The sequence below is a fragment of the Polypterus senegalus genome, chromosome 1 (genome assembly GCF_016835505.1).
Source record: "Polypterus senegalus isolate Bchr_013 chromosome 1, ASM1683550v1, whole genome shotgun sequence".
NCBI lineage: Eukaryota > Metazoa > Chordata > Cladistia > Polypteriformes > Polypteridae > Polypterus > Polypterus senegalus.
The window spans coordinates 173,118,411-173,135,941 of record NC_053154.1 but is presented as its reverse complement, the minus strand read 5'-3'; the positions used below and the strand labels follow the sequence as shown (position 1 = coordinate 173,135,941).

Below are 17,531 nucleotides of genomic sequence, written 5' to 3'. Positions count from 1 at the left end.
TGAAGAGAAACCCCTTCACAACAGCCAACCAAGTGGACAACACTCTCCAGGGGGTAGGCGTATCGAAATCCAAGTCTACCATAAAGAGAAGACTGCATGAAAGTAAATACAGATGGTGTACTGCAAGGTGCAAGCCACTCATAAGACTCAAGAATAGAAAGGCTAGATTGAACTTTGCTAAAGAATATCTAAAAAAGCCAGCAAAGTTCTGGAAAAACATTATTTGGACAGATGAAACCAAGATCAACCTCTACCAGAATGATGGCAAGAAAAAAGTATGGAGAAGGCGTGGAACACCTCATTATCTAAAGCATACCACAGCAGATGTAAAACACGGTGGAGGCAGTGTGATGGCTTGGGCGTGCATGGCTGCCAGTGGCACTGATACACTAGTGTTTATTGATGATGTGACTCAGGACAGAAGCAGCCGAATGAATTCTGAGGTGTTCAGAGAAATACTGTCTGCTCAAATCCAGCTAAATGCAGTCAAATTGATTGGACAGCGTTTCATGATACAGATGGACAATGACCCAAAACATACAGCCAAAGCAACCGAGTAGTTTATTAAAGCAAAGAAGTGGAAAATTCTTGAATTCCAAGTCAGTCACCCGATCTTAACCCAATTGAGCATGCATTTCACTTGTTGAAGACTAAACTTCGGACAGAAAGGCCCACAAACAAGCAGTGACTGAAAGCCACTGCAGTAAAGGCCTGGCAGAGCATTAAAAAGGAGGAAACCCAGCATCTGGTGATGTCCATGAGTTCAAGACTTCAGGCTGTCACTGTCAGCAAAGGGTTTTCAACCAAGTATTAGAAATGAACATTTTTATTTCCAGTTATTTAATCTGTCCAATTACTTTTGAGCCCCTGAAACAAAGGGATTGTGTTAAAAAAATACTTTAGTTGCCTCACATTTTTATGCAATCTGTTTTTTCATCCCACTGAATTAAAGCTGAAAGTCTGCACTTCAACTGCATCTGAGTTGTTTCATTTAAAATTCATTGTGGTAATGTACAGAACCAAAATTAGAAAAAAGTTGTCTCTGTCCAAATATTTATGGACCTAACTGTAGTGTTATTTTGATTGTTTTTATTGTATTGTTTTATTTTACTTTTGTAAGGTGTCCTCGAGTGCAATGAAAAGCACCTTTAAATAAAATGAATTATTATTATTATTATGAGGGACGTTTAAAAGGTTTCAGCACTTTTTTTAAAACTCTATTTATTAAGCATTTTAAAAACAAATTACATCACTTTCCTACATAGTCACCTTCCTTTGCGATATCATTTTCCCCAGCCTCGTACCAACTTTTAAATGTCATCAGCAAAAATATTTTTAGTTGAACGCGTAGCCACTGCTGCTTTCACATCATCATCACATGAAAATCTTCTTCCCGTTAAAGCTCTGCATCCGTCACACTAGTACGGCCATTTTCGAACATTTCAATTCACTCAGACGACTCTACGAGCGAGAACTTTATCCCCATACTGAGCACACATGTGGAGATGAATTTACGCTCCCGGCACACCTTCTGCTCACAAAAAGCATATGACAGAACGCTGTTCCTCCTTGGTGGAATTCTATAAGTTTCACAGCCATCTTCACCGCAGGATGACAACTCTTATACTAAACTGCAAGTCAGCCAGCTTGCCGGGCAGAACTAGTCACATGACACTCTCAGACACAACAAATTACCATTAAAATATAAAAGTGCAGAAACTTTTTGAATGTCCCTCGCATTATGATTATTATGTAACAAGACCTTTTGGTGCTTACTGTACAAAGCAGCAATGATTTTACCAGCATTTCAAATGCCATACACAAGTGAGACGAACAGCCACTTACTGATGCCACATAACCATAATGAAGACTAAAAGAAGCCTTTGTTCAGGTCTTGTTACATTATAGTAAATGAGTAATAGATGTATTTTTGCAGTACCTAAACTAAAGTGCTACAAATGTTTTGTGCCACATAGTTCTGGTTATGTTCTGCTTTACGTCCATATTCAACAAAAGAGAATAGAAAACGTATCCTCACCCTAAGAAAAACAGCACCGGGAATATGCAATAAAATGAGGATTTTCAGATCCTTTTGTTGTCACAACAGTGTCAGAAACACAGAAGGCGCGGATTAATATTCAACAACTGTCTTGGCTTGAAAACGTTTTTAAGCTCTATCTCTGTGCTACATACCCTTCAGTGTAAAGCGTCAGACTGGGCAAGAGAATCTTTGAAATTTATAGAAACAAAGCACTTCATTTTTTTAACACAATTTTGCAGTGTAAATTCATATGTGAAACTTTGACTTGAAAAATACCGAACTTCACTGCAAAAAATACATATGCAAAAACTAGACAAAAAAAAACTTTAAACTGGAGTTGTTTTGCTTATATTTAGCAAAAACAAAATCTGGCAATGTTGTAAGCAAAATCCACTCGACAAGATTTCTTAAAGTAAGCTAAACAATTGTAGATAGAAAGTTTTTATAAGTCAATAATTCTTACAATAAGGAAAACAAGATTTAATGTTATAACATCAATACTTTTCCACTTGCTTAGATTTCATTTTTTGCAGTGTTGTCCATTAAGCAGATGGGCTATAGCAACAGACCACCATGTTGGGGCAGGTAACAAGAACAAGAAGATGTGACTACTGTCATACGGCAGTTAAAATGACATTGTGCATTTCCAATGTGCTTTACGGTAGACATGGGGGAGTAACCAAAGACGGGCTCTAGGTGGGGTTGTGTGTGTACGCTGCAAGCACATGCTGGTACCTGTTGCTATTAAACACTGTTGAAATTCAGTGAAGCCTCTCTGGTCATTTCACAGCTACAAGCTGGATGACTAAACATTGGAAAAACGTTGGCTGTTCTAATAAAAAGTCCATTTTTGCTGCAATACTCAGGTGGAGTGTGAATTTGACAGCAGGAATCCCTGCCTCCATCCTTGTGTCGACGATACCGGCTGGCAGTGTTTGGATGAAGGGAATGCTCTTCACACATCAAGGCTCTTCGTACATCTGAATTCTGAGTGGACCAAGGCATTGATGCAGACCATAGGCCTCCCCTTGAGTTCACAGCAGACCCCTATTTCAAATTTGACACTTTAAGCAGAATAACGACACGATATGTCACAATATGCATCATCTCAAGTGGACCGAGACCTTAGTTTACTCCTCCACATCCTAATTCAGTAGAACATCTTGGAGATAAGGCAGGACAGGAGGTTTGCAGCATGAATGTGTGGTCACAAAAACTGTAGAGCAGTATGATGCTATCAAGATAGCAGGGGTGAAAAGCCCTAAGGAATGCTTTTAGGAGCTCATTGAATCCATGACTCAAAGAATTTGTCTCATTCTGAAGGGTATAAAGGGGGTCCTACCAAGTACTAGAGGAGGTCTGCGCACTAAAGTGGCTGCTGACAGTATTTGTGAGAGAGAGCAAAGGCCAGTAAATGTTCTCCATTTGAGAACGCTTCATTTTTGACACTACTACAAGCTCTTATGGCTGATGGATGATTTTTTTCCCCTTGATGAGGTTTATTTGTATCTGAATGCCTGATAAAAACTTTATTAACCAACCCATCTCCATGGAGCCCTCTTTCAAGATTGACGGAGATTGTGGCAGTCAGACAGGCACCACGGCCTAGACGCATGAAGTGTCACACTGTGCACATTTAAAGACAAATCTCATTCAAGCGTGGCTTTATCACAACACACCAAGGTGTTAAAGATGAAGCCAAAGGAGCCATCTAGGAGCCACAATGACCTCTCATTATTCCTTGACACTTGCACAGGCCTCAGGGGTTGATTTCTTTGGCATTGCTTAATGGCAGCCAAAGTTCACAGAAGACAGGCCTCTTCTGACCCCTCCACGCTTTGTTTTCCGTTTCAGACTGTAGAGTTTAGGCTTAAAAGCGCCATGCTGAGACAGCAAAACAAATTTACTGCCTTTCATTCCGCACCAAGTGAGCTCCATACAAAGGGTCCTCAAAGAAAAACTTTCAAAATGTAGCAAATGTTAATGCCTGAAGATCCAATAATGCGCACACAAGCAGATGAGATAAACTGGTTCTAATGCAGAATTTGGATCAAATTCATTTTCTTCAACTGAAAGCAATCCATAAAACTGAAGAAAATCCCCAAGTTTCCAAAAAAAGCCTTTCACAGATGGCAATATTTATTCTATTTAAACACTGCATGCCAGAATTTGAAGTGCTAGATAATCTAAGAAGTGGCCTGGAAATACATTTTGATGGAGCTGCTCCTCCTAGACTGAGAAAGTGGCCTTCAATTTGTCCGTGGAGTGGATTATATTAGTGTGTGATAGAAATTATGAAGTCCATGAAATTATTTGATTGGACCCCATTTAGTATTGCTGGGAAAAATGGGGTAAACAGTTAAAATAAATAACAGAACACCAGTCCACAGTGCCCTCCCCAAGACAATTTAGTATTGAGAATAAAGAGGAAAAAATGGAGGTCCCAAAGGAAACACTGAGACACCATGAGATTTAAACGTGGTTTGGAAACCATGGGAGTGACATCAAGTCAAAAAGTGAAAACTCACTTGAAGTTTGGTTTAAGCCAGTAAGTGAGTAGCATTTGTGCTCCATTGACTCGGGCCTTGTGCCGACAGTGCAGACCACGTGTGTGCATTATGTATGATAAACCCCAGTGATGACGTTACCAGCCATTGTCTTCTAGCTGGAATGACTAATTTACTTGCTTTCTATGAAAAGCAGGGAGGTTAAAGTAACCACAAGGATCAGTTTAAATCCCAGAGGGTGAATGTGCTTCCCGGCCATTCAGGAGAAATCCATGAGGTGCAAATCTCACAAAAAGTTGCACCTTCAATGGAAAGGGAGCTTACAGTTGGCTAATAAAAAAGAAACAAAATCAATCTGCATAAAGCAAGAGGACTAACATCCTGCCTGGCAGAATAAACATCACAGTCTAGAAATGGGAACAAACTGGAGTACAGTAGAAAGGGAGTCTATGAACTCCACCGGCTCTCATAAGGATCTGCCAGATAAATGTAAGCTGTATAATTCCAAATCTTACAAACTCCTTTAAGATACTGACATATTCTGATTACATTGTCCTGCTAAATATTTAATGAAAGCCTGCATCACCTGCACTCCGCAAAGATAAGACGTTCAAGTTTCCACTCTCTCCACTAATGATGGCTCTGTACTCGCAGTGAGCTCAAGGACATAAGCATGGCGCATTCTATTCTTTCACTTTTTTATGACTTGATTGTTTCTATCCTTCACCCTTTCACATGAGTTTAATGGCAAAGCTCATCCTTGTGTAACGATTCTCCACACCCCAGGAGCACACAACTTGCTTGGGAATTCAGAGAAACACTACAGCAGGCATTTATTTCTCTGGAGACATTTTCCCCTCCCAGGTTCGTTTCTTCATATGTCTAATGATTTAATTTGGACATCAAGAAAAAAAAAAAAATGGCCAGTAGATATGGGAGGGAAAAGAAAACAAATCTAAGTTGCAGGTTTAATGCTGGGTGAGGATCAATGTCTAGGGCGAGTGGTATGTGTACCATAAAAAAAAAAAAAAGAATTCAGATAACAAGTAAAAAGTAAATTAGGATTACTTTGAGTATATACTGTATGTGTAAATGTGTGCATGTATATATAATATATATATATTATACACAGTACAATTGTTAATATATACTGTATGTGTGCATTTATGTGTGTGTGTGTATATAATATATATACAGTAGAGTCTCGTTTATCCGACATAAACGGGCCGGTAGAACGCCGGATAAGCGAAAATGTTGGATAATGGCAGATATTAAGAAAAAGCCTATCAAACGTCAAACTATGTTATAATTTTACACATTACGAACCTAATAGTCATGTTTTACAACAACAGAATAAATTAACTTAGTTACAGAATTGTCTGAAGTTAAATACAGTATGTATTGTACTTAAAAAGTTCAGTCCTGTGATGATTTAAAGACATTTTTGATCGTAGTCTGCTTTCCTGACGAGTGCCGTTTCTTCGCTGTGAAGTCTTGCCATCTTTGCAGCATCATTATGTCGTTTCCTGTAGCTTCTTCTTGTTGTTCAATGTAATTAATTGCAGTTTCTAGAGCCTTAACTCCATCACTCATATAGTCAACATCCATACGAGCGTATACTGTATTGTACAACATTGTGACTGCGTGTGTGTGTGTCTGTGCTGTGACGTTCGAGTACCTGTCTTGCACCCGAAAACACGAAGCTGAGACTCAATACTTTAGCAACTCCAGCTTTATTAAGCTTGAAACAGCAATAGCGTGGTTATTTATTGTAGCGGGATCTGCCATTCTCCTATACACAGATTCGCTTTTATGGCAAACTGCTACAGCGCTTGGAGCCTGCGGTTGCTTCAGGATGCTCTTCTGCGTGTCGTCCCGTTGGGTTGAATCCCACAAGAGTTTAGAAACTCACTCACACCAGCCATGATTCTTTTCAAAGGTACAGTGCAGGTTCATTTGCTTTATGTATTTTTACTTTATATTTTGTATTAATCATTTTTATATGAATAGTTTTGTGTTGTGGAACAAATCATCTGAGTTTCCATTATTTCTTATGGGGAAATTCGCATTGATATACTGTACAAGTGCTTTGGACTGCGAGCACATTTCCAGAACAAATTATCCTCACAAACTAAGGTTCCATTGTAATTAGCTGCGGTAGAGTCGGGAGCAACAAAAACTAGACTACGCTCACGCTCGCAACTTGCAGTTCTTGTTGCTGATTGATGCGTTTTTTTTTTTTTTTGCGGTGGGACGTCGGATAATACGGAATGTTGAATAAGTGAAGGTAGGATAAGCGAGACTCTACTGTATATAGATATATATATAAAATTTATATGTATAAAAATTCTTGTTTTACATTTATCTATTACAAAAAAAAAACTAAACACTTTTAAAAATGTCTTACTCAGCCAATAAGTATCACATGAATATGTTGTCTAATCCTACTGGTTAAGGAACCCTCACATTTTTTCTTAATCTTACTAAATATGCCCAATTTCAGTTATGTATACAGTTGCATTTGTGTAGCCTTTTCTAAACACTTCAGCCAACCCCAAATGTGTAGCATCCAGCTGGATTATGTGAGGAGAGCCATTCTTTTGTAAGTTCTTAGGTCGTGGGTGGGAGGTGAGAGAGATAGTTAGCCAATAAGGTGTGAGGGATAGCCTGTGCCCTTAACTGGCCAGGATGCCCTCTTGATGGAAGAACCTGGGGAGACAGCATGCACAGGGCATTATATCCCCTAGAGTGGTAGATGACAGCCCCCCTTGGTTGTAATGGTGCCTTGGATTTCCACAAGGCAGCATGGGAAATAGAAGTCTTCGATTCAGCCCTGTTTGGTTCCATGGGTGCCACCAAGGGGTGCTGCAGAGACTGGGGAGCCCTACTTCATAGGGTTTCCATCTCTCTCAGAACTGCTTTCAGACCACATCTATGGAGAACCAGAAGAGGGAGAAAAAAGGAGCTGCCTGCCACACATGGATAAGTCAAGAGTCAGGAGGATGGTGGAAAACACTTACGAGGAGGAGGCAGTGACAGAGAGGAAGAAGACAAGGACTTGTACCTGCGATTTATTGTCCTTCTGGCTGTAGTGGTGAGAAACGCTTTGGGTGTTTGGAGAGTCACAATTGTACAGGACCTGATTAGAGGGTCAGAATGACCAGGCCATGGTGTTCAGTTCAACCAGGACATCAGGATATACACCCTACTCTTTGTCAAAGGATGCCCAGGGATCTATTATGACCACAGAGACTTAGAGGGCCTCTCATTCGAAGGACGGCAACATTTCTTGAGCACTATGTTCCTGTCACTGCACTGAGACATTGGGATGCACCCAGAGACCATAGAGAAAGCACCAACTGTTGGCCTCATCAACATCTCCTTCAGCAGCAACCCAAGCTTTCTTGGATGGTCTCTCATCCAAGTACTGGCCAGGCCTAACACGCTTAGCTTCAGATGGACCACCTGTTCTGAACCGCAGCTGATAATCAGGAAATTGATCTTCATGGAGGCTTCTATCTGTGGCTGCTAAAAGTGTTTGTGAAGCTAGGCAGGCATACAAAGAGCAGCGGACAGGCACATACTACAGAATCCTTAATTGTAACATAGTTAAAGGTTTACATGGCCACCAAACCTATGAACATTATTAACCCGGTTTCCCTAATCAGAAAATGGGTTTTCCTTGTCATTTTGGAAACCAGGTTTCTGTGAATAACTGGGTTATTAATGGTGCATGTAAACACACTGACTGATGAGAGGTCTCCACCATAAGATAAATCTAAGTCCATGTTAGGACAAAATAACACCAAAATGTACCATGAACACGGGCTCATAGATATTAAATTATAAAGTTTACAAGGTTTCTGACCAGTATTATTTACCAGAATAAAACATTTAAGGTTATTTCAAGAGGTTTGGATCCCTAAGAGAAGGTTAATGGATGTAGTGAACGAGGACATATGGAAAAGATGATCCACTGTGGCAACCCCTAATGGGAGCAGCCGAAAGAAGAAGAAGAATCTAGTGAGCCAAGTGAGAATACTCCGATTAGCATTTTAGAGCAGGGAGACTCTTCAGAAAAGCAACCTATTTTACTCCTATTGTGTTCGTTACTTGTGTCTTTTTTTTTTTGCCTTTTAAGAAAAAATGTATCAAATGCATTAATAAGGTACAACTCTCTGAATAACTACAAGAGCTTGCAAATCCACTGACCACAAGGCACCATTTAAACCTTCTAAATCTTTGGAACAGTTTACTGTTTAAGTGTCTCTTCAGTGCATTATGGGTCAAACACTCAGACCTTTAATCATCTCAGAGCATTAACATAAATAAAGAAAAAAAATAACCATCCAGATTACTATTATTTAATTAAAAATGCATTTAAAACTTTGAAAACTTAATACAAGGGAATTGTTTAGCAGCTTCTCTGTATGAACTTGCATTTTCTCCAAATGAAAACAACAATGGTACAAACTAAAATTGGATTTGGAAAGAGAGTCCATAGAAGAAAAAGGAAAAACAAAAAAAGAGGTCAATGGGCCACACTTTCACAAAGTCCATTTGCTTTTCGCAGTTCATGTCACAACAGGATCAAATGCATAAAAGCAACAGGGGATATAAACACCCCAAAAGGAAGACTAGATCATATCATTTTTCTTTCAATCAAAATATTCTTCAGTGTAGACAAATCTGAAATTTTGGAAGTATGCTGGTGTCCCACAAACCTCACCATCATGGCAAACCTGTGAACGTTTGGTAATTTTTTTAATGATGTTAATAGTGAACAATTAAAACAGGAGCATAGAAAGATATTAACAAGTTGGGCTGCAGTTTGTGCCAATTGGGAATGTGTAAAACAACTTAGAAAGAAAAAAGGCAAAAGGACATATTTGTCCCAAATCAACAAACACGTGGCATTAAAAAGAAAAGGTGAAATCTGTCTATGAAGCCAATTCATTTGGGTTTTTCTACTTAAACCTCAAAGAAAACTGTGAAGGCTAAACTCTGCATAGTTCTACAGTTCTTAAATGAAGGCATCGCTTACAAAAATAAATAAAGTCCACCATTCATTCCTTGCAGAGACTTCTGCTGGCACAAGTTCACTTCTCTTCACCTGTCTAGTTACCAAATGTCAATGACCCGCTATTTTAAAGATCAGGCCAGGTCCAGAAGTAGATTTTTGATTGCCAGAACAAATCCTTTTTGAATAGTGTCAACTGCAAGGCAGGACAGAAGCCGCTGATACCCACCGTGTGAAGGTCTGATCAGATGTGACACCGCTGGCGTAATTGTTTAAATCACACATTGTTGTGGGGCTGAAGCAGACAGCAGCATTGTGTTTAACATCTAAAAATGGCTCAGTGTCACAACTCTACACCTCCTTCTGTGAAGAAATCAAGTAATCAATGACATTTCTATCCCAAAGCCAAGCCAAGCCACTGTGAAAGTGTTACAGCATTATAGCCATGAGAGAAAGTGGCATCTCTGGCACCGTGAATCGTTACATTTCAATGACATTTTAGGACTGTAAAAAAATATAAAAATCAAAGTAATTGCAGCTTGATAACATTCTGCTTTGCGTGAACTCAGCACTGATGGCCAGTTTCCTTTCAGGGCCAAAGAAATGTAACGGCTTCCATCAGAATTGTCCACCTCTGAAGATTACAATGACTGAAGCTGCATTTACAATCAACAGCAACATAAAAGACAAGTTCAGTGCAACACTTTTTTTTTTTTTTTCATTTCTGTAAACTACAAGCTTCCAAATGTTTCAAGCAATATCATCCCTTATGTATTTGGTGACGCAACTCAATGCTGGAAATATTTGTTTACAAGTTCCAAGTTCTCCAGTTAAAGAGGAAAAAAAAAAAAAACAACAAAATAAATACAATTAATTGCATCCTGAAAAATTTTAAGAATGCATCTTCGTGCCTTCAGGTAATCTAAGCAGTTAAAAAAAAAAATAAAATCTAATGTTATATGACCATCATCATTGAAAACAAACTTGCAACAAGTCAAATAAAACTGAAATCTAATGATTGTTGACACAGTTAAAACCAAAAAGACACAATATACTCAGAAAGATTGTTTTGACATCATTTTCTCGTATTCGGCGTTAAATCTGTGTGGAAACATGGTTTGTGAATACTGCAATACTTGAAGCAGTAACTGGCTGCACCAACTCAGACATGATGAGACGTCTGCACTTGGCTATTTCACATGATTTGGAAGTGAAAACATCAAATGGGTGCACATCAAAATTCAGCATCAGGCTTAACTTACAGATCTATACGTCCCCTGAAAATCTCAACTCACCAAGTGTTTTGCTGTAAATGTGAAAAGAACAAAATATTGAGAAGGTGATCCTCCTAGCGCTTCTTAAGCATGCAGTCAACCGATCTTTAGCATCTTACACATCAGATAGCATCCTTAAGAAGGAGCACCATCTCAAAGAAATAGTTGGAGGGCCTACTTTGCTACACGTTACTGGAAGCAAAATATGGGCACCCACTACTATGCTAAAGAAAAACAAAACTGTGGCGTTTCGCCTAATGCGCTATGTGCACTAGTATATCTAATCTGTTTTAATAAGTCCTTTACTAGTCAAAGATGGCCTACTGTGCAACTAAATACTTTATCCTTCCTGACTAGCAAAGCAAATGATCTCTCAATTTTTACCTTTTCTTTTACAAATATTTAACTGTATGGAATAAAGCCGATATAAATCTGAATACTGTGAAAAAGTATGGTGAGGAGCAAGCTTTTGAAGAGATCTGCACATTCAAAATAAAAAAGCATACATTAGGAAAAAAATAAATAAAACAGTATCAGTGGCGGCTCAGCTCACGAGAGGGGCGACAGAACTGTTTAACACATCTGATCATTAGACTAATCATTTTTAAAAAGTGCAAGTTGTGCTTCAAACTACATTGAGAAGCAAATTCAGAGCAAACTTGACAATGGTAACTTCTTCACTGGAGTGAAAACATAAATAAAAAGCAAATGGGGATCGCCATTAACTAGAAAAACAGGCAAAATGGTTTGGCAACAAAACACAATGTTATGGGCAAAGGTTTGGGTTGTCATCGCAGTGGACGGAAAACAGCAGTATTAGATTCTACTACAGGGTAAAAATAAATAAATAAAAATTAGAAGGAAGGTTGGCAAAAGTATATTAATACCTACTGAGGGAGTGTATTTAAATGTGTGTGATTCTGCAAAAAAACAGCCTCTTTTGTTAAAAAGCTGTTTGATACTCTTTATGAGTCGTTACTCAGTGTGCACAACCTTTACGGCTTCTCTTCATCAAAGAATAACAACCTACTGACTGTGGCCTCATCAACTGGGTGACAGTCCAAAATGTGCGACCTTTATGTCCTTAGGCCTGCCACCGGTTTTCAATAAAGAGTATTTGATAGGTTGCTTTCAGTGTAATTTATTGGTCACTATCCAAAAGTCTCTCTTTGGTACATTCCAGTCAATCCATTATAGAAAGGTGGCTGATGACTTCATCACATTATGATTTTTGAACCCTGAATTCTCTCTATGCAAAACAGTGTTTCCCTATCCAAAACTGTGAGCCTTGTCCCATGATGCTTGGTGGGTAGCAGCCTTTAATTCTTCAACACTAACAGTTTTAGAAGCAGGAAATGTCTGCCATTTTTTTCACCACACTGTAGTCAGATTGCGGAGCTTCACATTCATTGCTTAAATGTTACAAAAAGGGGGGCATGTTAATGGGAAGAAATTCAAAAGGCAATGAGATTTGTAATACATTCTGTTTTGGAGAAAGATTGGAAAGAATAGCACTTTTCATAATGTTCCACAATCTGCTTACTTCTCCCACACTGAATCTGCTCTCCAGTTCACAGCAGTATCTCCGCTTCTATTACATTCACCAGTGATCAAAGATTTGTCAGCGGCAGCCCCACTGGGCATTGAACAAAGTCAAACTGGTGCAACTTTTAAAGCAAGCGGTGCCACAGCTCCCCACGTCACCCAGGGAGTCAGGCCGCTATCTCTGTCTGCTTGGCTCAAAAACTGCAGTAATCAACAGCTACGTTTCCACACAATTATTGTTTACAAGGTACAATCCACATTAGTTTTTTTCTATCATTTCCCTCCATTCTTCTGTGGCGTTTTGTTCTCTGTGCTGTGATTTTAAAAAGTGCTCCTCTCAGACACAGAAAGGCAATCAGGTATTTAAAAAGATTAAAAAATATTAATCGTCATCATCCTCCCATAAAATGGGAAAAGTAACACAGCATTTGGAAGGATTGAGTGGTAAAAACTGTGCAACCCAAGGTACTGAAAGACAGACAGTCGGAGAAAGAAAGAAAGAAAGAAAGAAAGAAAGAAAGAAAGAAAGAAAGAAAGGAGTGAGGCTGACTAGACCTTCTCCCGATTACGAGATTTTAGATCAAAAATGACAGCTCTCACTATTCAGTAGTCAGCAATTTCCTCTTCACCGACTGCTTTTGTTGTTTTGTTTTCAAGAGGTGGATGTTGTGAGAAAATAGGAACAGTCAAGAGGACATGACAAGCAGGCCAAGTGGACCACACTATTTAGGAATGAGACTTTTTTAATGTAACACTACCAGATATTAGCAAGTGGTGCCAGTGGAGATGACCTTTAAGAGAAGCCAAGTGGTACCTGATGTCAATTTTTTTTTAATCCGGTCACACAGCTGTTTGGCTGTGACAGTAAACCTGTCATGCCATCTCCTCCCCAGTAGACATACTAAGTAAGAGCTGCAGGAGGCTGAAATTGGAAGTACAGTAACACGTTGGCCACACTCTCTTTACAGATGACCATGGGACTCACTTTGCACTTGTTGTCCACTCTTCTTGGCAACATTTATTTTAGAAGTAGCACAAACAATAGATAGCAGACTTATAAGAGGAACTCTGGAGAGCTTCTCCCATCTTTCATGCCTAAAATGGTATTGTCCGTCATGGATATTCTTATCACCTGTCGGCCAGGGAATATTGATCTTGGAGGCTAACTAGACACTGCAATTATAAAATGTCTGTTGGACAAGCCCATGCAGACAGCATCTGTTGCTAATTTGTGGCATTTCACAGTATTCCCCAACGTGCAACTCGAGAAGTGATCACCACTAATAAACTTAGAATGACTCAGATGGTCACCAGATGGTTGTGCACTCAAAGTCCCATGGGACATCACGATTTAGTATGGGAGACAGAACCCCAGTCTCTCCTCTTTAGGAAGTGCAGTGGATTTTCTTATGTTCAAAAGAGGTCCTTCCTGACAGACTCAAGGATCTCAACCACATTTGTAAGCACTGATGTCCTTTTTGGATGATAGCCTGTAGGCAAGATTACAGTTTTAGACTGTCAGGTTTGGTTTTTTTTTTGTTTAGTCTGCACTTTTATAAGTAAAAAGGCTGGGGCAGCCAAGCTACATAAACATATTTACTAGTAATTTTATGAAAGTTAAAAGCTTTACTTTAAAAAAAAAAGCCGCTGCATGTGCTGCATCTCAAACACTACACATCAGAAAGTCCTCAGCATTTCTAAATCCTTTTTTTCTAGCCATAATGGTTAAAGAAAAGTTAAAAAGACTTTCAAAAAATGACTAGAAATTATTACAAAATATAGCTGATGGTCCAGCATGATGTAAACTAGGGTGTATTAGAATATAACACCATTAACCTCTGCTACATGTAAATTAAATTCAAAATACTGTTGTTGCACATAGTAAACATTTAAAAAAAAAAAACACAGAGAAAGCAAGACGACTGAATACAACTGGCTAACAGTGTTTGTGATTTTAAAATAAAAAAAAGAGAGATGACTAGCTAAGAACAAATATACAGTACCTTGGATTGCACATCAGAAAAAGACAGATATAAGGAGTGCAAGAAAGAGAGAGAAAGAGAGAAAAGTAGGCCATGAGGCAGAGTGCCCTTGTGTCTGTTTTGTTTTTCTTTTTTTGTCCCTTTTCACTACATCATACTTTTCCTATAATGACTCTGGTGGGGGCTCTTAAGCTTTCCTCTCACTGGTGAGAGAGGCTGGGTCTTGTCCAGGTCCATTTGCCGATACAAAGCCCTCAGTTCTTTCACCTCCTCCAGAACATCTTTCGCCTGACCCCAGTTAGAGGCGGCCTCTTGAAGAAGCCTTTCTGCCTCTAGACGGCTGCTTTCACAGTCCAATGCCTTACTCGCTGGCAAGTCCTTGGCTTTTCCTTTCCGTCCATGTTCCTGCACTTTTATCTCGGCAAGCAGCTCCTGAGTCCTCTCCAGTTTCTGATCAATAAGTTCCTGCAGTAGTTTCAGAGGTGCGGTGGTAGTACTCCCCGTATGCACACCCGAGTCGTTTTGTGAGAGAATCTCCTCTAATGAGGCACATCTATTTTTCTCAGTTGGGCAAGGTTTTTTAACTACTTGCGGGGTATATGGTCTGCTTTCACCCTGTTTTTTTTCCCAGGAAATTTCATTCTTCCGTAGTAGGCCATCCAACTTCACTACACTGGCATCACTTCCTTCGGCAAGTGGTTTGGAGCTTTCACTGTCTGATCTTCGTCGCACTGATGCCATCTTGCCTACTGACTTGTCAAGGTCCACCCGGAAGCTTTGTTCACATGTTCCATGGTCCTCAGAGGAAGAATCTTCTTCCTGGATGAGGTCTAAGGTCAACATGCCATCTGACGTTGAGGTAGATGCCTACATATAACAAACAGGAATAGAACACAAGAGCACATATAAAGTGAATGTCTGTCCTCAGAGGAGGATATTGAGCTATTCAGACCAAAAATATTACTAATCCTATGAAATTAATATAAAAGAAAAAAATGTTTCAATAGAATACAAATTCATAAGAATTAAAACGTATCTTAACAGATTTAAAAGCCATCTCTTTAAAAGTTACACTGTTAATGTTTTGTTTATAGTTCATATAACCAAAGATTACAAATCAGTATGCAAAAGGCAGCATTACCTTAAATCGGATTCTAGTTGGGGTTCAACTTGTACAGTGAAGTGGCCACAATGAACTGGGCAAATGTTAATAAACATTTGTGGATGAGTAATCCACAATGGACTGGTGTTGCAAACAAGCTGGAGATTCTCAGACATTCCCAATACAGGAGAAAGTGGCTCTAACATAGGGTTGGATTACAACAAAAAATACGTCTAGAAAACGAAAGCTGTGTTGTATGGTCAAATTTTGAACTTTTAAAAATGTGTGTATGGCAGCTATCCTGAAGAAGAGGACACACATACCACAGCCATGAGGTGCCCCCGAGTGGGTGGGCGTCTGATGTGCTGGATCTTGGCGCGGTCCCTGGTTGGATGGGCGAGGTAGCTGTCCTCTTCTACAGTGACCTGCCGAGTTAGAAACATCATCACCACACAAGTCATACAAGTATAACATATTATTACTTCACAAACTTCACTGATAAGATTGTTTTTTATCAAAAACAATTAAGGCGTTAAACATTTTCTTACATTCCTTTGAAGGACTTACAAACCTGTGAAAAAGGTATTTCATCTGAATTTCTGCATGACTTCATCTTTTTCATAGTGAATGCTATGAAGACCAAACATTACATATGAGAGAAACCAAGTAAGATAAATTTTTCATATTTAATTGAAGTCATTTGTTAAATAATGTTATGTTATAACCAGTGCCGTGTGTAAAAATTTAATTACAAATAATTATTGATTGTGAAAGTCTGTGGAGGGAAAGCCAACCTCTACTCTGATGAAATCTTTGGGGAATCATGCATCAAAACCTCTCTCTGAAGATCCCTAAATTTTGTTCTAGGGTTCTTTTTGACATTATTGATTATTTTACACCTACATTTTGGTGACTCCTATAAAGTCTGTTGCAACCTTTTTCCATTTGGACAATTTGGCCATGACTATTGTCTATTGTAACCCATAACCTTAGTCTATGTCCACATTACCCCCAGCTTTTTTAACCCTGAAAAATGAAGAATTTTGAAAACTCTCTTTAGTGCTGTATAACCTTGAAAATGTTGGCTTGGTACTGCAATGTTGACAGGTGAAAAGAGAGACTTTTGAAAGCATAGACTCTAATCACCTCTGATTTTTTTTTGTTTATTATGTAGCCCTTTTCTGATTGGATCCAGCTCATTACAATATCCAATCCCTTGACTAGTGACCCTTCATGAAAGAAACGTATATTCAAACATAGCAGATAAAGAACAGTTGCTTTCCATAGCACTTGTTGTGTTGCTTACCTGTATGCATGTAAATTGTGTTCTGTACAGTTTCAATGCTGCATACAATTGCAAAAGGCAAATAATTTATATTGGTCAGTACAGTTTTGTAATAAATTCCATGGCCGGTGTCATTTTGACCCATCAAGGATATTTCCCTTCAATGATTTTTCTGGCCAATGGATGCATGTAAGTGAACGTCTGCGTCATAAGCATTTTCGATCACTTAAAAATTGTAAAAACAATAATATGGATGGAGATCATTTTCATTTAAAAACAAATCTTTGAAATAAAAGCATAGTATTGTGGATGTAGTGTTAGAAACGATTCTGTAAATCTTTGCAGATTCCAGACAGAAAGGCATCAATAAACTTTTTCAAGAATCTTATTTGTGCCTTTTGAACTTTTGTGCTAACATTTTCATTCTGATGGTAAGGACCAAATCATGAAACGGAGAGTACCAATGTAAATTTGATCTGAATGTGATATTTAAATGAAATAGCTATGCAGCTGACATATTTTATAAATGAGCTGCAGGGGCACAATAACTAATCAGATTTCTGTGACCGTGTAAACCAATAAATGAAACAGACATTAAGAGTTTTCTCTCCCTCAGGCTTTCTCACCTGTTTTTACAAATCCAAAATGACACCTGGCCACTTCAAAAAATATGCAAATCTGAAGCAAGCAAACACTTTTTCCCAGTCTTATATTTGCAATAACAATGCTCCACTCACTGAAAATGCAAAAAGAACATAGCCGACCTCACAAACAC

General features: G+C 38.8%; 1 protein-coding gene across 1 annotated transcript in view; it reads right to left on the bottom strand.

The window, feature by feature from the left end:
* Positions 1–14,026: 14,026 nt before the first annotated feature.
* Positions 14,027–17,531, bottom strand: part of LOC120535356 (pleckstrin homology domain-containing family O member 1-like) — a 70,074-nt gene continuing 66,569 nt past the window's right edge. Inside the window, exons 5-6 of the mRNA XM_039763143.1 lie at positions 15,795–15,896; positions 14,027–15,236 (exon numbers count right to left, since the gene is read on the bottom strand). Coding sequence (XP_039619077.1) covers positions 14,517–15,236; positions 15,795–15,896 — 822 coding nt within the window. The 3' untranslated portion in view covers positions 14,027–14,516. The remainder of the gene's footprint in view (positions 15,237–15,794; positions 15,897–17,531) is intronic.